Source organism: Dendrobates tinctorius, unplaced genomic scaffold (assembly GCF_039654945.1).
Source record: "Dendrobates tinctorius isolate UK_male_01 unplaced genomic scaffold, ASM3965494v1 ptg000192l, whole genome shotgun sequence".
In the NCBI taxonomy this organism is placed as follows: Eukaryota; Metazoa; Chordata; class Amphibia; order Anura; family Dendrobatidae; genus Dendrobates; species Dendrobates tinctorius.
In genome coordinates, this window is record NW_027361859.1 from 12,396,825 (window position 1) to 12,419,389 (window position 22,565).

Below are 22,565 nucleotides of genomic sequence, written 5' to 3' on the forward strand. Positions count from 1 at the left end.
GCGTGTGTACGAGGTGTACGGAGCGGAGCCGCGTGTGTACGAGGTGTACGGAGCGGAGCCGTGTGTGTACGAGGTGTACGGAGCGGAGCCGCGTGTGTACGAGGTGTACGGAGCGGAGCCGTGTGTGTACGAGGTGTACGGAGCGGAGCCGTGTGTGTACGAGGTGTACGGAGCGGAGCCGTGTGTGTGCGAGGTGTACGGAGCGGAGCCGTGTGTGTACGAGGTGTACGGAGCGGAGCCGTGTGTGTACGAGGTGTACGGAGCGGAGCCGAGTGTGTACGAGGTGTACGGAGCAGAGCCGTGTGTACGAGGTGTACGGAGCGGAGCCGTGTGTGTACGAGGTGTACGGAGCGGAGCCGTGTGTGTGCGAGGTGTACGGAGCGGAGCCGTGTGTGTACGAGGTGTACGGAGCGGAGCTGTGTGTGTACGAGGTGTACGGAGCGGAGCCGAGTGTGTACGAGGTGTACGGAGCAGAGCCGTGTGTACGAGGTGTACGGAGCGGAGCCGTGTGTGTACGAGGTGTACGGAGCGGAGCCGTGTGTGTGCGAGGTGTACGGAGCGGAGCCGTGTGTGTACGAGGTGTACGGAGCAGAGCCGCGTGTGTACGAGGTGTACGGAGCAGAGCCGCGTGTGTACGAGGTGTACGGAGCAGAGCCGTGTGTGTACGAGGTGTACGGAGCGGAGCCGTGTGTGCGAGGTGTACAGAGCAGAGCCGCGTGTGTATGAGGTGTATGGAGCAGAGCCGAGTGTTGTCAAAGAAATGGTTAATCTTAGTTTCTATAGACCAGAAAAATAACTGAAAAACAACTTGTAACCCATGACACTATTTTAATTGTTATCATCTGTCTACGTGGTTAGAAAATTCTGCCAAGTGGTCAGTTCCAAAAATTCTCTCTTTTCTCAGAATAATGTCTAAAATGTCAAGGCTAAGTATTTTGGCCTATTAGTATTACCGGATGCAGTTCCATGAATTGTTAAATTGATATCAAGGAAGTGCCATATTCCCGTCATCCCCAATTAGACACATAATATATCATTTTGTCATATCTGTTATATAACTATTGTTTTTGCCAACCATCCACCATTTCAAAATTGTTACATAATATTACGGAAATTGTCTATATTTGTCTATTTCCTCTTTTGTGATCCTATAAAAGAAGTACCCATCTTAATAAAGGGAGAGATTAACTTGAAAGACAAGCCTCCTGTGTCTCTCTTTTTACGTCTCCATTCCTAGGATCCTAGGTAAGAGAAGCTCTAAATGAGCTTTACCCGAGGTTGGTGATTAGAGAAAAAATCCCGGCGCTGACAAACTTGGAGGCCCACAGTAGGATTGAATTCCCCTTTAACTATCAATTTGGACTGAAAAGGATTGCCTTGCTCTGTCGGGGGGAGAACAGAAAGGAGACCCAGGTACGTGAGCCATTTTGGCTCGCATCCTTTCTTGTCTCCCTAAGACAGGGTAGGTAGGTCAGTCTGTCTGGATCTTTGAATGGGAATCCCCTCGGGTAACAAAAATTAAGGTTTGTTTTATTTTTTTTATTTTAAGTTTTTTTAATTTTTTTGCTTGTTTTGTTTCTTTTGTTTCTTGGCTTTAATGTAGTTTGTATTGTTTGTGGTTGTATATTTGTATTTGTTTATCTGTCTAAAAATACTAACCATCCTAACATTCTAATTTTGTGTGCTTGATATTGCATTGCCAGTACAAGACCGGGCAATAGATCAAAAGTGCTGCTAAAAATTTTCTTATGAATGATCTTAAATCTTGAAAGGAGTGTGAGTTGAATGTGTGCTATATGTAGAAGGCAGAACTGAAAATAGAAAGTAATGTTGTGTTACACATGTTCCACCCTTCTCACTTTGATTGCTATTCTGGTTTTTCTTTGGTTGGTGGATTATGTTATTATGTGTTTTTGTTGCTCGGCTAGTTGCTAAGTAGTAGAAAGAATAAGCGAAGTAGTAGAAAGAATAAGCTAAGTAGTAAAAGGATAAGAATTGGTTGATAAATGTCCTGTGATCAGTGTGTTCAAAGTATAGTTATAAAGAGTTTGCAGACAGATGCGACCCCACGTTACTGGAAGACTGAGGGAAAAATCACGGGAGGAGTTGGCTGGTGGGCTGCCATAACCTGGCTTGGATCTGTGAGAGTGTATATTTTAACTATAAATATTCATTTTAGAGTGCCTCGAGATACCCCGGTCAATTGTGAGATAGCAGAGGTATTGCGAAGATTTGGAAGTACAGGAGCCAGTTACTGTCCGGTGGCTTTGAGACACTTTGCGATGAATACTAGTTTGTGAAGTGTACGTGTTACTTGTACATGCCGTGTGGAAGTTGTTTGTGTTCAGTTACGATTTGTCAAAAAAGGGTGAGAAGATTAAGGTCTGATTGGTTTTTGGAAAGAGTACATTTAACGCCAGTTGTTCCTCATCAGTATAGAAGAGCAAATAAATTGTACCGAGTATTTTATTTTGATCTCTCTGAAATAGACTCAGGAATAGATTTGACGTGCTCAGAGTCTAGTGAAAACTCAGGATCTGATTCTGATGTATAAGGAATATGTAGGGCTTGCTTTTGGAATAATATTATTTGTAGCAATTTATAGTTACCTGTTCTACAAGGTGTGTAGTAGAATCAGGGCAGAACAGAAAGTACAAGTTCAGCTTGTTACTTTAGAAGCAGAGACTGCTGGATATCATAATCGACCAGTGTGATCCTGCTAGATATCGGAACTGAAGATAGGAGTAGCTGACCGTGACAGTTTCCGATATAGACAGTCAGAACTGAAGATAGGAGTAGCCGACCTTGACAGTTTCTGAAAAAGACAGACAGAGCTGAAGATAGGAGTGGCTGACCTTGACAGCTTCTGATTCAGAAAGCTTTTTGCTATGGGTACTAAGTTTACCAGGCCAGGACGAAACACAGATCCAAGATATAAAATGAGGGACCTGGTGCGCTTGGAACATGGGCAAAAAGCGGTTAAAAATGCTACAAAAATTTTAAAGCAAGCAGGGATGCCGGAGAATGGGTGTTTAGACATTGAGAGATGGAAGCGATTTAGCAGGGAGCATGATAAGTGGATCGAGAAGCATGGTTATGAGGAACAAGTGGCCGCCTGGATGAGAACGGCTGAGCAGCATGTTCCATATTTTAATACTGATAATGATGATGACGAGAGTGAGTTTGCCCAGAATAGAAGAGGGAGAAATCCAACAGCGCAGGGACAAGCAACAGCCCCTCCTTTACAACGACAGCCTGTGTCCACGGCTCCCTCTGCCCCTTTGAGTGAGAGAGAGGAAGTCTCAGTCAGTGATTCAAAAGTTACAAGTAGTTGTAGCCCTATAAGGGAAAGAATCATTAGTGGAAAGGACATAGAATCTATGTCCACTGAAGCAGCGACGGCTAGTACTGTGCCTTATTTTTCTTCACCATCATTTTTGTCTCCACCAGATTTGCACATGTCAGGACTCCGTTCTGGTCAGATACCAGTGATTTATCAGACACCAGGGACCCCATTTATTCAGTATGTGGGGGAGAGAATGATTCCTCCTGCATCTCCAATGCAGAGGCAAAAGAGCCCCTTTACTTTTGAATCTTCTCCTCCTACATATTCGGTTACAAATCAATACCCTGCACTTCCAAGGGAATCCCTAGATAGTTTTTCCACCCCAATAAAAAGTTCTGGACAGGGAGGACGGGAGGTTTCAGGGGGAAGTGGGGATGATTTTAGATTGCAAATGACACCCAGTCCCTCTCAAGGTAGTTCACAGGTGGCGAAGCTAAAGTTGATTAGGGAAAATAATGAGTGGAGATGTGAGGACAAACACCAGCAAAGTGAGGATACTCAGGGTTATTCAAATAGAGCTATGAGATCCCTTACTTGGATTTGTAATAGGTGTAATAAGCCACAGGAGAAAGGAAAGATAGAATGTGATTTTTGCAGTAGGGCTGGGAGAAAAGCCACAGTCAGCAGTTTCCCTGTGATAACTCAGACTACAAGCAGACCAACAGATGACGAAGAGGATGAGGCAAAAGTAGATACCACTACGTGGTATAAGCCATGGAGCAGATCTGAACAGTTAGCCATGGCAACCAGCTTCCCTGATCCCTACAAGAATCCCTTAGGATTCTATAGAGCAGTAGAAGGGGTAGCTGATAATTATGACGCAGCCTGGAATGATCTGGAACCACTGTGTCGAATATCAGCTGGAGTGCCTTTGCTTGACAAAGTGAGGGCAGTCCCGGCAGATGTTAATACGATACGTGAAGTTCCAGAGGATAAGAAAACTAGAGAATCAGGGCGACAGTTTATAGCAAGGTTACATGTAGTAGCCAAGCAGCTAACAGAAGAGTTGACCTCAGGGTTGCCTGAAGTATTTCAAGAACCAGATGAACCTATTGACAAATTCCATGCAAGGTGTGCAGCAGCGTTCACAGACCATGACTATGACCTGAAAAATCCTAGGGAAGCTAGGTTTCTGAAAAGCATGTTTATGACTGGATTAAGAGAGGACTTGAGAGCTGAAGTGATGAAAGTAAGACCTGAATGTGTATTTGCTACCTTGGAGAATTCTCTTCCTGTATTCCGGGGGATAGAAGCCCAAATTAATAATCGCAAAGTAAAAAAACAGCAGAAGCCGGTGCCTGTCATGGTAAATATACCTCCTGATGCCTTTAATAATGCTGTCAGAACTGCGGTCCAAGCATCAGGCATACATAACAGAGGTGCGGGAGGAGACAGAAAAAGGAGAGATGGGGTAATAGACCCAGAGGAGTGCAGACGGAAAGGGCTTTGCTATGAATGTGGCCAGAGAGGGCACCTCAAAAGGAATTGTTTCAGGAATAGAACAACTAACCCAGAGCAGACTCGTGTTTCACTGGTAGCAACTGATGAGGCAGGAAATTTGTCAGATTAGGAACTTGGCAGCCCCCAATGTGATTCTGTAATAGTGGTTCCCCCTAGGGATGGTCCAAGGGCCACAACCCAATTACAACTTCCCAATGGGAAGCAATTGAAATTTTTAATTGATACGGGGGCGAGCCGTACTATTATAAGAAAACAAGATATGCCACAACGATTCATGACAGGGAAAACGGTGAAGGGAATAGGAGCAGAGGGAGTGGTTCATCCTTTGTATGAGACAGAACCTATGAATGTACGAATAGCTCAAACTACTGACTTAGGCTAGTTTCACACTTGCTTTTTTTTGCAGCGCGTTTTTCCCGCAAAAAAACGCATTAAAAAAACGCATACAAATGCATACAAACGCTGCGTTTTTTTCAAGCATTTTTATGCGCATGCAGGAAAAAAACGCAGCGTTTTTGCGCGTTTGTATGCGTTTTTTGTGCGTTTGCGTTTTTTTACAGATTTTGGAAAAACCCCACAAAAATGAAAAAACAACCATTCAACAACACACAAGACCAATGGGACTTCATTGTGGGTGTGGTATGTTAATATATAGACCCTGTCTACAGTATTCTTCACATTTGCTTGATTCTTCTCGTGACCATGGATCTGCGCTGGAAGAGTTTTCACTTCAACTTGGATTTGGACATCGCGATGGCTCAGGCGTATGCAGTTGCTTGCCATGAACAAAGGAAGAGAGAGAGGCAGCGAAGACGGCGGCGTATGTGGATACATCCGATTGTTGAACTCCGGGAGAGCCGTGGGGCATACCACACCCTCTACAGCGAGCTACAGGCAAACCCGGAGAAATTTACAGATTATATCAGGATGTCCCACGAAAGTTTCATGGATTTGCTTGCTCGTGTCCAACAATCCATCCGGAGACAGGACACACAGCTCCGTCGTGCGATTCCTCCTGAGGAACGGCTACTGGTGACATTACGGTATGTTTTAAAAACCAAGGGGTGCGGTCTGATGTTTTTTTTTTAAATTTAGTATTCAAAACCTTGGGTAATTATTTTTCGTGAATGTACTAATATTTTATTTTATAGTTTTTTAAAATAATATACATAAATATTAATTTTACTTCTTTGTCTGTTCACAGATTCCTGGCGACTGGAGAAACCCTATCTTCACTACACTTCCAGTACCGTATTGGAATCTCTACCTTGTCTGGAATTGTTGCTGACACCTGCCGGGCTCTCTGGAATGTTCTTTGCCCAGAATTTATGCCCCTGCCCACCACTGAAAAGTGGATGGAAATTGCTGACAAATTCTGGACAGTATGCAATTTTCCCAACTGTTTGGGAGCTGTTGATGGTAAACACATACGGATCATCAAACCCCAAAGAACGGGATCTGAGTACTATAATTACAAAAAGTACTTTTCAATAGTACTCATTGCGATTGCGGATGCCGGATGTATGTTTGTAGCAGTGGACATTGGAGCATTTGGCCGTGGTAATGACTCACAGGCTTTTAAAAACTCAGACATGGGCCGGAGGTTGTATGGCAACCAATTTAATTTCCCTATGCCACGGCCTCTTCCTCACACCGAAGCTCCGCCACTGCCCTTTGTAATGGTTGGCGATGAGGCTTTTCAAATGTGCGGAAACTTACTGAAACCCTACTCCAGCCGGGACTTGGACCACACCAAAAAAATATTTAATTACAGGCTGACCAGGGCCAGAAGAACTGTCGAGTGTGCTTTTGGGATTCTTGTTTCCAGATGGCGAATTCTGGGCACGGCCATTAATCTTAAACTTGAAACAGTCGATGAGGTGGTGAAGGCCTGTGTGGTTCTACATAACTTTGTGATGGCTAAAGAGCACCCGACCTTTGAACTGGACGATGATGCTCCTAACCCATTGCCTGAATTCACTCAGCACACTCTCAGGTCATCCGTTGAAGTTGGCCAAATGAGGGACCAATTTGCGGCCTACTTTATTTCTGATGTAGGACGGGTGCACTGGCAAGATGAAATGGTGTAATGTTTTTGTTTGTTTATGGTAATAAAAAACCTTATTTGATACCATTACTGAGTGCACTATATTTTTTAAACTCCAATTAAATAAAAAACTTCCCATGTATAACTGAATTTTTTGATGTTCACACACCTGGGCAGGTAAATACACATATGAGTTAAAATGCAGCATTGCTAGTCTGCGTGAAATATATTGGAACGAGCAAAGCTGCAGGCCATGAATCAGGAAACCATTTTTTTTCAAGAGAAAATTGTGAAACTAGTTGAAAACAAAGTATGTGATTTTCTCAAAACACAACCCTCAAAACCCAACCCCAATGAAAGTCCATGGGGAATACAAGTCAGCATTGAGTGGATGAATGTAATCTGCTCCATTCCAACTTACAAGTTATTACACTAGGCCTTGGAATGACTATACTAGGCCGTGGTATTTCAAATATGAGTATAGTAGGCCTTGGGCCTACTAGTATAGTCATATGTGAAATACCACGGCCTAGTATAGTCATAACAAGGCCTACTCGATTTTTGCCAACTAGGATCTTGTTTCACGAAAAACAAACGGGTGAAACTTGACAAGTTTCAACAGTTTGTTTTTCATGAAACCAGATTCTAGTTGGTAAAAATAGAGTTATTACACTAGGCCTTTTAATGACTACACTAGGCCGTGGTATTTCAAATATGAGTATAGTAGGCCTTGGGGCTTGTAGTATAGTAATATGTGAAATACCACGGCCTAGTATAGTCATACCAAGGCCTACTCGAATTTTACCAACTAGGATCTTGTTTCACGAAAAACAAACTGGTGAAACTTGACAAGTTTCAACAGTTTTTTTTTCATGAAACCAGATTCTAGTTGGTGAAACTAGAGTTATTACACTAGGCCTTGTAATGACTATACTAGGCCGTGGTATTTCAAATATGAGTATAGTAGGCCTTGGGGCTAGTAGTATAGTAATATGTGAAATACCACGGCCTAGTATAGTCATACCAAGGCATACTGTAATAACTCGATTTTTAACAACTAGCATCTTGTTTCACAAAAAACAAACTTGTGAAACTAGAAAGAAACTTATTTTTAAGACAAGTTTCAACAGTTTGTTTTTCATGAAACCAGATCCAAGTTGGTAAAACTTGAGTTATTACACTAGGCCTTGTAATGACTATACTAGGCCGTGGTATTTCAAATATGAGTATATTAGGCCTTGGGGCTAGTAGTATAGTAATATGTGAAATACCACGGCCTAGTATAGTCATACCAAGGCATACTGTAATAACTCGATTTTTAACAACTAGCATCTTGTTTCACAAAAAACAAACTGTTGAAACTAGAAAGAAACTTATTTTTAAGACAAGTTTCAACAGTTTGTTTTTCATGAAACCAGATCCAAGTTGGTAAAACTCGAGTTATTACACTAGGCCTTGGTATGACTATACTAGTCCGTGTTATTTCACATATGACTATACTAGGCCTTGGGTTGGTTTTTAACATGTATTTACCCATCAGTGTGTGTGAGCGGCGCAAACAACATTAATGAAACTTAGTAATGGTGAACCACAAATGTAAATTTATTTTTTATCACAAAAATAAACCAAAAAATTATTTTTTCCGTCGTTTGGGGGCAGACGGTTTCAATTTGGGGGTGTGCAGGGAATATGCAACACTTGCAGTTGAAGACGGTGTTTGAGGGGAAGGGGCAACAAAACTTGTGGGGGAAGGTAGTCCAGTTAAGGGAATTAAACTAGGAACACTTGGAGGAGAGGAAATCTGTTCAGATACATTAGTTGTAATGGCATGTCGCCGTAGGCTTGTGTGCCTGGACCGACTTTGGCCCAATGCCCGCCTTGATAGATTTCGCCTTGAACTAGGGGCAAATATTGAATGTAGGTCCCCCGTCTGCTGGTATGGCTGCTGCTGCTGCTGAGGTGGCGGCTGCTGCTGCTGAGGTGGCGGCTGCTGCTGAGGTGGCGGCTGCTGCTGAGGTGGCTGCTGCTGCTGAGGTGGTTGCTGCTGCTGAGGTGGTGGCTGCTGCTGCTGAGGTGGTTGCTGCTGCTGAGGTGGTTGCTGCTGCTGCTGAGGTGGCTGCTGCTGCTGCTGAGGTGGCTGCTGCTGAGGTGGCTGCTGCTGCTGAGGTGGCTGCTGCTGCTGCTCTTCGTTGTCAGTGCTCGTCCTTGCAGGAGGACTGGTGGCGGCAGTGATGGTCCAGGTTTGCAGAGTGGTGGTGGCAGGGCTACTACATGTTGTTGTAGCGGCAGGGCTGTTCCATGTTTGCCTAGTGGTGGCTGAGCTCCACGCATGCATGGGAGTGGCGGTGGTGCTCCAGACAGGAGCAGCGCTTGCCATGGTGGTGTCGGTGAAGTGACCAGCTGCACTCAGACTTGTGGTGGTGTAACGGTGGGTGTCCTGGCTTTGAATAGAGGTGTCCGTGCAGTGGTATGCAGCACAAGTCGGTAGTGAGGTGAAGCGAGTCAATGGTGGCACAGGTGGAAAGGACACCACTGACTGCTGACGTACCGATTATGCTGCATAGCCTGCAAGAAAGCATTGTTGCAGGCCTGCAGCACATTCAGCTGTTGATCAGGACTAAGGTGTTCCGCCATGCCCTTTTCAATCTTACTAAAAAAATGGTGTGCTGGTCTGTTGAGGTCGGCCTCCAGACGGTCAAGGCGCTGTTCTACAGAATTGAAGCGGTGTTCAAAGTGGTTAAAACCACGTTCCATGAGTGCAAAACCGCTTTCAACTCTGTCGGACAGTGACTTGAGGCTGGAATTAAATGTCTCACTCAAATGCATAAACTCGGGCAAGACATTCCTGTCCAAGGCCCTCTGCCGCTGGCGGGTAGTGCCCGCATAACCAGTGGCAGAGACCTGGGACAGGGGAACACCTGATGGCCCAGCTTCCTGGTCACCAGCTGTGTGTGTGGTTGACCTGCAAGGTGCTTCCTGGCTGTCGGATGGCTGGGACGGGTCAGAGGACGTCCGAGGAAGGACCGCTCCAGGGCCAGGTTGCAGGGTGCTGCTCCAGGTGCTGTGGAAGAAAGGAAAATCATTACTACCATGCCTTTACAAGAAGCATCAGCTGTGGATTAGAAAAACACAGATTAATAAAAATAAAAACCCTAAATTTATAATACTTACGATCTCGTGGCAAGGACCGGTCTTAGGAACTGCAACGCATTATAGTGACGGTATCTAGTTCTGGTCCTTGACGCAGATCCACTGCGAACCTGGCCCTCAGCACGAACATCACTGTTGAAGCGGTCCTTGATCGAACGCCAACGTGTTCGGACTTTGTCCACTGTTGATAAAAAAAAACAGTGCCGTCAAGGACAACAGTCACTGCGGCACATTGTAGCAATACAATACTCAAAGCAGTCACTGTAGACCCCGATGACACTGTTGGGTTTCCTGCTAGAATACACCTAGCACGAAACCCAACAGTGCCGTCAAGGACAACAGTCACTGCGGCACAATGTAGCAATACAATACTCAAAGCAGTCACTGTAGACCCCGATGACACTGTTGGGTTTCCTGCTAGAATACACCTAGCACGTAACCCAACAGTGCCGTCAAGGACAACAGTCACTGCGGCACAATGTAGCAATACAATACTCAAAGCAGTCACTGTAGACCCCGATGACACTGTTGGGTTTCCTGCTAGAATACACCTAGCACGAAACCCAACAGTGCCGTCAAGGACAACAGTCACTGCGGCACAATGTAGCAATACAATACTCAAAGCAGTCACTGTAGACCCCGATGACACTGTTGGGTTTCCTGCTAGAATACACTTAGCACGAAACCCAACAGTGCCGTCAAGGACAAAAGTCACTGCGGCACAATGTAGCAATACAATACTCAAAGCAGTCACTGTAGACCCCGATGACACTGTTGGGTTTCCTGCTAGAATACGCCTAGCACGAAACCCAACAGTGCCGTCAAGGACAACAGTCACTGCGGCACAATGTAGCAATACAATACTCAAAGCAGTCACTGTAGACCCCGATGACACTGTTGGGTTTCCTGCTAGAATACGCCTAGCACGAAACCCAACAGTGCCGTCAAGGACAACAGTCACTGCGGCACAATGTAGCAATACAATACTCAAAGCAGTCACTGTAGACCCCGATGACACTGTTGGGTTTCCTGCTAGAATACGCCTAGCACGAAACCCAACAGTGCCGTCAAGGACAACAGTCAGTGCGGCACAATACAGAGCAGGGAAATACTCACTAAACGCCTTTTTGGAGGCTGCTGTGGCGCTGTCCCAGCCATCCATCAATGCTGCGGCCACCTCATTCCATAGCCGCCGGGTCACCACAATGTCCTTGTGCAGCCGGTCACGGCTGTCCCACAACGGCGAACGCTCCTGGACCAGGCTGATGAGCTGCTCATTATCCAGGTAGACGTCTTCATCCCGTTGTGGAACCTAGACAAAACACATTCATTAGAATAATCCAATTTAAATTGAATAAAAAGTTACAAAAAAATAAACATAAAAAAGAGTAAAAATAGAAGATAAAAAATAAAGAACATTACAAATCATTTGATACTTACATTCCGTATCACCACCGGGACTTGGCTTCGCTGCTCCTGCTCTTCGCCCTCACTAGTCCCGTCCGCAGAAGATGATGATGACGATGTCTTAAAAAAGTTGAAAAAAACGTAAGAGATTTGGAGAAGCAGCAGATATACTTACCAGATGCACTAAAATAATCACCTCACGGTCTGCTTGCGCCAATTCCTGCCGCGATGGGGAATACTCGGATTCTGAAGACATACTGCATGTAAAAATAATAAAAATCATTAGTACATACATAATTTAAAAGGACAGGCATATAATGTAATATACTCACATTCTTCGCTGATATAATGGGTTCTTGGTTGACTGTCTGCTCTTCAATCTGTCAGTGTAGTAGTGGCAGAGTTTTGGCAGGCACCTCCTTTATATAGACTTTTTTTTTTTACTTTAGAAGATTATAACTAGGACAACAAGTGGACACCACCAAAAAAACGCAGCGCTAAAAAAACGCTTACATGCGCATGCCAGTGCGCACGTATGCGCATCCATAGGCTATAATGGCCATTTTTAGCGCAAAACGTGCGCATACGTGCGCATGCGCTTTTTTCCAGGGCCAAAAAATGCAACATGCTGCGTCTGGAAAATACCAACGCACACCCCAAAAAAACGCAGCGCATGAAAATCGCATACATGCGCTTACCAGCGCGCAGGTATGCGCACCCATGTTAAATATAGGGGAAAAAACGCATGCGCACGTATGCGTTTTTTTACAGCGCAAAAAAACGCAAATGTGAAACCAGCCTTATGTGCCCAATTGTTAGTATCAGAAAAATGCCCCCTGAATTTGATAGGAGCTGATATTTTAAATGCTGTCAATGCAATCATTAAATTTGGAAAAAAGGGAATTACTGTTTCAGGCCCTTTATCGGAAGAAGCACTATCCATGGTGATGTCCATGATGTGGTTAGAAGAACAGGAAAAACAACAGGTTGAGCAGGATGAGGAGATACTGCAGATGCTTGAGCAGATACCAGCTGCACTATGGGTAAAAGATAAAACAGATGTGGGTTTGTTGAAAATAACACCTGTTTCTATTAAGTTGAAACCAGGAGCTGTACCAGTACGTATCCGACAATACCCGCTGAGTAAAGAACAAACTGAGGCTATTTCTGCACAGGTATCCACCTATCTGAAGGCAGGTATACTAAAGGAGAAAAAATCCATTTTTAATACACCTCTTTTTCCGATAAAGAAGAAGCAGACTGTGGCAGGGCAACCTGCGGTGTACCGGATGGTACATGATTTAAGGGAAATTAACAAACTAATGATAGTGGACATACCTATTGTGCCAAATCCTCATACCTTGTTGAATCAGATTCCAAGTAATGCAAAATGTTTTACTGTTATTGATCTAAGCAATGCCTTTTTCTCGGTGCCAATTGACGAAGAAAGCCAAATGCTGTTTGCTTTTACACATGCTGGCAAGCAGTACTGTTGGACACGATTGCCTCAAGCTACTTCCCCTTCTGTATTTTCCGAGGCAATGGCCGGAATCCTTCTTTCCTGGCACCCTGAAAGGGAAGATGTGCAATTGATACAGTACGTGGATGATTTACTTCTTTGTACCCCAGATAGGCAAGTGTGTCTAAAGGAAACTGCTTCATTACTGATATTCTTGTATCATGAAGGATGCAAGGTGTCAAAAGACAAATTACAGATAGCGAAGGAAAGGGTCATTTTCTTGGGACATTGCATTTCATTTCAATTAAAACATATAACATTACAGAGGAAAAAGGCCATAAGCCAAGCCATTGAGCCTACCTCAAATACTACACTGAGAACATTTTTGGGATTGATTGGTTACTGTAGAGAATGGGTTCCTGCTGCATCGCAAATGATGCAGCCTCTCTTTGACGTGCTATCCGCATGCAATAAAGGGCAGCCATATCAGCTGACCCCGGAAGCCAAAGAGGGGTTCCAAAACCTGAAGGAAGCCATCATCTCTGCACCGGCCCTAGGAATCCCAAACTATGGCCTGCCTTTCCGTTTGTACTGTCATGAATCATGGGGACATGCTAAAGGAGTGCTTACACAACAACATGGAGGGAAGTATCGCCCCCTAGGATATTATTCAGCCAAACTTGACACAGTAGCACAAGGAGCACCAACATGCATCAGAGCAGTCGCAGCTTGTGCAATACTGAAGGAAAAAGTTGCAGACTTGGTGCTAGACAATCCCTTGGAAATTCTGGTACCACACTCTGTGCAGGAGCTACTGCTCCAGGCAAGGACAAAACATTTGTCCATGAATAGGTTAACAAAGTATGAAGTGGCTCTGCTTACACCCCCAAATGTGACTATAAAAAGGTGTACAGTTTTGAACCCCGCTACTTTGCTGCCAGACACTGATGATTCAGAATTAATTGAAGCTCAGCATGACTGCTTTGAGCTTATGGAGGCGGAAACACAACCACTTGCCAATGTGCAAGAGACACCAATTTCTAATGCAGACTTAGAGTTGTATGTAGACGGATCACGGTATTATCAAAATGGTGTACCTCATACAGGATATGCAATTGTAGATCAGCATGAGGTGGTGAAGAGTGAAGCACTGCCAGACGAAATGTCTGCACAGGAAGCTGAATTGAAAGCACTCGCTGAGGCGTGTGTAATCGCTGAACATTTGACAGCAAATATCTTCACAGATAGCCGCTATGCATTTGGCATATGCCATGATTATGGTTCCATATGGAAGAGCAGAAAGTTTGTTGGTTCCTCTGGTAAACCCATTAAAAATGCAGAATTGGTGGCCCAGCTCCTTAGAGCATTGGAGCTGCCTAAGAAAGTTGCTATAGTAAAAGTGCAAGCTCACACTAAGGAGCGCACTAAGGAAGCCGAAGGTAATAACCGAGCTGATATTGCAGCCAAGGCTGCTGCTTTATTCCCTCTTCCCGCAGGAACATACACTGTACAGGTGTCGGGGGAGGTGGATATTCAATTACTTCAGAACCTGCAAGATCAGGCCTCTGCACCAGAAAAGGAGGGATGGCAAAGGCACTCAGGTGCGAAGGAAGAAGATGGATTGTGGAGAGCGGATGATAGGTATTGTTTGCCCAGGGCATTGTACCCTATGGTGTGCTCCCTCTCCCATGGAATAACCCATCAATCCAAGGATGGAATGGTAAGTCAGGTAAAAGCAAGTTGGGTCGCACCAGGGTTCCATTATGCTGCTGCAAAATTCGTACAGGGATGTGTAATCTGCGCATGCCACAATGTGGGAAAAACAGTAAAGGTGCCACTAAAGTGCACCCCGAGGCCATTATACCCTTTTCAGCGACTGCAGATTGATTTCATTCAGCTTCCAAGGGTAGGCAACTATGAATATGTGCTGGTATGTGTGGATCTTTTCTCAAATTGGCCAGAAGCATGGCCCTGTGCTCATGCAAATGCACGTACTGTGGTTAAAAAGTTAATATCAGAAGTTGTTTGCAGATTTGGAGTACCAGAGGTAATCGAAAGTGACCGAGGTAGTCACTTTACTTCACAGGTGTGCCAAGGAATCACTCGAGCCTTAGGGATGGAACAATCTTTTCATACTCCCTATCACCCTCAGAGTAGTGGCAGGGTGGAAAGGTTAAATGGAACACTGAAATTGAAAATTCAAAAGGCAATGGCAGAGACAGGTAAACCATGGACTGAGTGTCTTCCCATTGCATTGTACACTGTTAGGGTAACTCCCAACCGAAAGACAAGTTTAAGTCCATATGAAGTGTTGTTTGGGAGCCCTCCCAAGACAGGATTGTACTTTCCCCAGCAGATGCAGGCCTCTCATTCAAATATGACGGCCTATGTAGGCGCGTTACAACAGGTGTTACAGCAAATTCATGCGCGTGTTTTCAGTTCCCTTCCAGATCCGTCCTCCTTATCAGGCTCACATGATCTTAAGCCTGGAGATTGGGTGGTGACGCGAAAGCATCTAAGGAAAAGTCTGGATCCTCGCTTTGAAGGACCCTACCAGGTCCAGCTGACCACGCCTACATCTGTTAAGCTGGAGGGAAAAACCACCTGGATTCACGCTTCTCACTGCAAGAAGTTCCACAGAAACTAAGAAGGATGGAATTTGGGAAGTACTATCCATTCTTGCTCCTCACTGTGATGTCGTCTATGCAATGTAAAAAAGATAATGATGTTTTTGAACCATGGGATAGTGATGTATCAAAACAGTGGGCTAATAAATTTGTCCAGTACCATAGCTATATTGCTCAGGTCCGAAATTTATCCAATTGTTGGATTTGTTCTCATGCCCCCATTGCTGCAAAAACTATGCCATATTTCGTAACTCCACTAACAGAGGAGGAGCTGTTCAGGGGAGGGTGTTGGGAAATGCGGGCCCTTAATCTGGCTGAACAACAGAGTCAGACCTCTGCTGCCTTGCCTATTACAGATTGGACAAAGCAGCCATGGTTTCAAATAAATCTCACTAGGAGACAGGAACCTGTAGATAAACGACCGATCAATCTATTCGAATTTAAGGAATATGATGGAAACTGGGGAAACAAGGCTACTGATAAAAATTATATAGGGAAAGTGCCCGATCAGGAGCTAAAACTTAGCTTTGCAGTAAAAACTCCCTTTTCTCTGGGAGATAAACAAATTTGCAGTGACCAGGTGTGTTTGGAACGATTCCTACATGATACTAATTGGACAAGGAATCATTCATTCCTTTATGGCAATACAACACAGTGCACGGCAAGAGAGGCGGTTCATGTAGGTGAAGAAACCAGAGAAGGTCAGTATGGAGATGGAGCAGCTGAAATGTCTATAAGCCTCAATACAGAACCGGAATGCCAACCATTACGATATTATAGGGCAGTTACTACAGATTTAAATGATTCCTGGTGCCTTTATACTGACACTACCCGGTTGGTTTCAATAGCGATAGCTTTCCTTAATGAATTTCAGTTTGAATTACCACAAGGAGTTTATGTAGTCTGTGGAAGTAATGCATATAGATGGATTCCTAAAGGAGCCGAAGGTGCATGTACACTGGCTAAATTAGAGCCAGCCACCTGGGTATGGAATGAGAATGACTTTCCTTATAAAAATGTTCCTGGTCACATGATAGCAAAACGCAGTGCACCCTCACCCCAGCCACCTAAGCATCTAATGCATACCCCATGGTACCTTAAGACAGGGATGGTTCTTACTGGTCCTTTGGGAGTTATGTTTGGAACTTTAAGAAATGCTCAGATGATAGAAGAATTGGGTGATATTTTTGATAATGTGACAGAGTATCTATTTGACGCCATTAATGTAGAATCTGCTTATATGAGACAGCTCATTGTTATAACTAATCAACATTCTATGGTGCTTGACTATCTTACGGCATCTCAAGGGGGATTCTGTCAGGTAGTAGGACCCGCATGCTGTCACTATATCGATCCATCTGGATTGATGAGAGTTACTCATGATATAGAACAAGCCAGGCTGATCAAGGAAGGAATACGAAAGGTTAATGCCTTAGAAGATTTGCCCTTTCCTGAATGGCTCGCATGGTTAAATCCTTTAAATCTGTTTAAGGGGATAGGCGGATGGATATCAGGAATAATTCATTTTTTAATTCAAGCAGTTTTTGTGATATTGGTTATTGCTGTAATGATAAGACTATTTGTTCTGCTCATAAGGAAAATTCTTGGTTCTAATTGTAAATGTTTTCCAGGAAAAGGTAGTGCCAAAATTGAGGCCAATTCAGAAATCAATCAGACACAAGTAATGACAACCTTTATAACCACTGTTCAGCGTAGATGTATATTCTGCAACAAGCAAACGTCAGTGGACCTGGCTGATTGTATGCATTGTGGAAAACCACTGGTTTGAACAAAGATAAAGAGAAGAACTTCAGGAAGAACTACAACGATGAAGATTACATGAATTATGGACTTTAAATGATTAAATGATTAACAATTACTAATGAATAAAGATATAAAATATATATATACATATCAATATATCAAAATATATGTTATAATGCATTACAGTAATTAACACGTTACTCACAAATAGACATAACTTCCCTCAATAAAATCTGTACTCCTCTGAGATAGGGCAATAAGTAGAACAGAGGTAGGGAAAGAAGGTCTGATTCCCAGGTATAATCTGAATGGATACACTGCAGGACTGGTATCCCATGATATACATAGGACAATCCGTGTATTTTGTGAAGTAGGGTTATCTTGCAAGCCTCGGATAAAGGCAAGGATAGATAGAGGTAGGTAGACAGAATGATAAAAAGAGGGGAGTTGTCAAAGAAATGGTTAATCTTAGTTTCTATAGACCAGAAAAATAACTGAAAAACAACTTGTAACCCATGACACAATTTTAATTGTTATCATCTGTCTACGTGGTTAGAAAATTCTGCCAAGTGGTCAGTTACAAAAATTCTCTCTTTTCTCAGAATAATGTCTAAAATGTCAAGGCTAAGTATTTTGGCCTATTAGTATTACCGGATGCAGTTCCATGAATTGTTAAATTGATATCAAGGAAGTGCCATATTCCCGTCATCCCCAATTAGACACATAATATATCATTTTGTCATATCTGTTATATAACTATTGTTTTTGCCAACCATCCACCATTTCGAAATTGTTACATAATATTACGGAAATTGTCTATATTTGTCTATTTCCTCTTTTGTGATCCTATAAAAGAAGTACCCATCTTAATAAAGGGAGAGATTAACTTGAAAGACAAGCCTCCTGTGTCTCTCTTTTTACGTCTCCATTCCTAGGATCCTAGGTAAGAGAAGCTCTAAATGAGCTTTACCCGAGGTTGGTGATTAGAGAAAAAATCCCGGCGCTGACAGTGTGTACGAGGTGACGGAGCGGAGCCGTGTGTGTACGAGGTGTACAAAATGGAGCCATGTGTGTGCGAGGTGTACAGAGCGGAGACGTGTGTGTACGAGGTGTACGGAGCGAAGCCGCGTATGTACGAGGTGTATGGAGCAGAGTCGTGTGTGTGCTATCTGTACGGAGCAGAGCCGCATGTGTACGAGGTGTACGGAGCAGAGCCGCATGTGTACAAGGTGTACAGAGCAGAGCCGCGTGTGTACGAGGTGTACGGAGCAGAGCCACGTGTGTACGAGTTGTACGGAGCAGAGCCGCGTGTGTACGAGGTGTACGGAGCAGAGCCGCGTGTGTACGAGGTGTACGGAGCCACGTATGTACAAGGTGTATGGAGCAGAGCATGTGTGTACGAGATGTACGAAACGGAGCCGTGTGTGCGAGGTGTACGGAGCGGAGACGTGTGTGTGCGAGGTGTACGGAGCCAACCTGTGTATACAGGTTGTACGGAGCGGAGACCTGTGTGTACGATGTGTACGGAGCAGAGCCGTGTGTGTACGGAGCGAAGCCGCGTATGTACGAGGTGTATGGAGCGGAGCCGCATGTGTGCTAGCTGTACGGAGCAGAGCCGCGTGTGTGCTAGCTGTACGGAGCAGAGCCGCATGTGTACGAGGTGTACAGAGCAGAGCCGCATGTCTACAAGGTGTATGGAGCAGAGCCGCGTGTGTACGAGGTGTACGGAGCGGAGACCTGTGTGTACAGGTTGTACGGAGCGGAGACCTGTGTGTACGGAGCAGAGCCGCGTATGTACGAGGTGTACGGAGTGGAGCCGTGTGTGTGCGATGTGTACAGAGCAGAGCCGTGTGTGTACGGAGCGAAGCCGCGTATGTACGAGGTGTAAGGAGCGGAGCCGCATGTGTGCTAGCTGTATGGAGCAGAGCCGCGTGTGTGTGCTAGCTGTACAGAGCTGAGCCGCATGTGTACGAGGTGTACAGAGCAGGGCCGCATGTGTACAAGGTGTATGGAGCAGAGCTGCGTGTGTACAGGTGTATGGAGCGGAGACCTGTGTGTACAAGGTGTACGGAGCGGAGCCACATGTGTACGAGATGTATGGAGCGGGGCCATGTGTGTATGAGATGTACGGAGCCGCGTATGTACGAGGTGTACGGAGCAGAGTCGTGTGTTTACAAGATGTACGGAGCGGAGCCATGTGTGCAAGGTGTACGGAGCGGAGCCGTCTGTGTGCGAGGTGTACGGAGCGAACCTGTGTGTGTGTACAAGGTGTACGGAGCGGTGACCTGTGTGTATGGTCCCCTGTGTGCACAGACTCCTCTGTGTACACTGTATACACCCGTATAGCCCCAGCTTCGGTCTCAGACCCCTTGTCGCTCACACTGTAGAACTGACCTCGGATACACACGGTAAGGCCATGTGCACACAATGCAGATATCCAGCGGATCTGCAGCGGATTTTACCATGGAGAAACGTTGCATATCCGCATTGTGATGTACAGTAGCATGTTAGTCAATTGAAAAAAAAAACCGCTGTGCAGACGCTGCGGATTTTTCCGCACGGTTTTCTTGTGTTTCAAAATATGCAGCATGTCACTTCTTATGTGCGGTTTTCCACCTGCTCCATTCTCCAAATCCACAGGGGGAATTCCGCAGGGGAAAACCGCACAAAAACCGCAAGAAAACCACATGAAAAATGGAAGAAATCCGCAGGAAAAATGCAGGTCATTTGACCTGCGGATTTCTTCAATTCTGCGCGGAAAAATCCGCAGGGCTCAAAACTACGTCTGCACTCAGCCTAAAACTGCGGTCGTTGGCCTCTCGTCTCTCGCACATATACTGATAACATAAGATGGAGACAGATGAACCCTCCTACAAAACGTGAGAACAAAGTCATTACTACAGGACTGTATGAGAAAAGGATTTATTCTACAAGAAACGCTGGGCCACAAATGAGACAATCCGGGCCCCCAGCATGTTAGGACCAAACGGGGTCTTTGTCCCTGGAGCTTCTCTACTCAGTATAATGAGACTCTGATCTTAGTCATATAAAGAGGCCCGCTCTATACAAATCCACAGTTCTCGCCCAATTTGGGTGAAATTTGACATGCTCCCTCTCCACCCAAAGGAGCAGAATACTGCACACGTTACATCTCGCTAGCGTCCCCCCGTCATGAGTTTGGGGCCCCCAAAATTAGGCCCTATATATAATGGGGAAATGTGAAATCTGTAGTAGCCCGCTCTTTACAAATCCACAGTTCTTGCCCGATTTGGGTGAAATTTAGCACGCCCCCTCTCCACCCACAGGAGCAGAATACTGCGCACGTTAAATCTCACTAGCGTCCCCCCGTCGTGAGATTGGGGCACCCGAAGTTAGGCACTATACACATAATGGAGAAATGTGAAGGTAAAAGTGCTGAGGAGAAAACAACAGTTGTGACTGACGGGGACGGATTATAGCGACGGTGCCAAAGAGTCGCTGCTAAAGGGGCCGCACCACCACACACACACAAAAACATTTCACAAACACCATACAAACATCACACAGACAGCACACATACACCAACCCACAAGCACAACACCACACAAATGCCACAACACACCACACAAACACCAGACCACTCTAGACACACAGCACAAACACCACCCCACAAATACCACAACACCACCCCATAAATACCACATGCACACCACACATGCATGCAAGGACCACACATGCATGCAAACATTCAGATGGATGCATCCTACGCACACAGATGAACATTACTGAGCAGCAATATTGGTCAAGCAAAAACTGCCTCATAGTAAGATTGTCATTATTGCTTACTATACAGGGAGCTTTCATCACTGAAGCTGCTGAGGTAAAGAGAAAGCTAAGTTCTGATTGGTTGCTATGGGCAACTAGATAAGTCTGCCTGTGAGGCGGTTTTCATTACTGAGATTTGAGCTCCTTCAGGTCATAGTAATACTGTATGAGGGCTGCTCTATATTTACTATTCATCCTATTACATCTCATGTAAGTGTCAGGTGAATACTAAAGGGTCATAATACTAAGGACTGTTTTTTAAAAAGCCGCCCAAAAAGCGACCATCTATTGGGCAAGTTCATTCAAATGCGAAGAAGGCAAAATTGTGTCAAAGAGCTGAGGCAAGTGAACAACGTGACGCACAGCTTGAGACAGCAGAGCAACAGGAATGTCGTCTTCACAAGAATTGGATAAGGCAGGCTGTAGCAAGGAACATGGAAACATCTGAACAAAAGGATGAACATTGTGAAAATGACCGCATATGACATATGCAATGTGTGTAAAGATGTAGGCAGGCTTATTTGAGTTTGGAAGTTTCACTACAAGCCAATTCAAGACTATAGGTCACATCAGAAAGTCAAAATTGACATAATATGCAAACATTGTCAAGCAAAGAAGTTTAACTTGGAATTGACTGGTATGTGCTGCTCAAATGGTAAAGTCAGTTTGCCACCTTTAGATCTACCTCCTGAACCACTTCTTTCATACATGTCAGGAACAACTCCCGAGTCCAAGCATTTTCTGCAAAATATTAGAAGATACAATTCATCTTTCCAGATGACATCCTTTGGTATGACAGTTAGACTCCAGGAAGCAGGATTTATGACAACTTTTAAAGTCCAGGGCCAAAAAAAAAATCACAAAATCGATTCAAAGCTTCCAGTAGCAAATGAAGATCCAAAGTTTTTACAAATGTATTTTTTGGGAGACGAACAAATGTAAGCTGATAGACGTTGTGAAGCTATACTTGAGACAAAAAAAGAAATTGTATTGAATTTACAAAGATTTTTCCATCAGCACAATCAATTAGTAAACCTTTTCAAAACAGCCTTAGATAGAATGCCAAGTGATGAATATCAAGTTGTAATAAGAGCATACAAGACACTGGTTGGCGAGCATGAAAGGAGATTTAATTCTCCCGGTGTTAATGAAGCAGCTATTGTAATGGTTGGACGGGACTTTCTAAGCCGAGATATCATTATTCAGCGACGAAGTGAAAATCTTCAAAGTATTGCAGAAACACATAGATCACATGATGCTCTACAATATCCTATAATATTGTGGAATGGCCAAGATGGTGATCACTGTAATCTAACACAGACTGATCCCAACACTCCTAGGCCAACCAATAAAAAAATATCAGCTATGGACTTTTATGCCTACCAAATAATGATCAGACATGGGTCTTCTAACAACATTTTACAATGTAGGCAACTTTTTCATCAATTTATAGTTGATATGTATGCTAAGGTGGAAAGTGAGCGTCTTTTGTACATACGA

The 22,565-nt window shown here is 44.4% G+C and overlaps 1 protein-coding gene and 1 long non-coding RNA gene across 2 annotated transcripts in view; one reads left to right on the plus strand and one right to left on the minus strand.

Moving 5' to 3' along the window:
- LOC141055968 (uncharacterized) overlaps positions 1–22,565 on the minus strand; it is a 186,824-nt gene that overhangs the window by 21,764 nt on the left and 142,495 nt on the right. Inside the window, 1 exon segment of the mRNA XM_073552659.1 lies at positions 2,856–2,988. Coding sequence (XP_073408760.1) covers positions 2,856–2,988 — 133 coding nt within the window.
- Positions 1,184–15,661, plus strand: LOC141055880 (uncharacterized). Its single transcript, XR_012221546.1, has 2 exons — positions 1,184–1,245; positions 15,310–15,661. It is a non-coding gene; the product is annotated as an uncharacterized lncRNA (long non-coding RNA).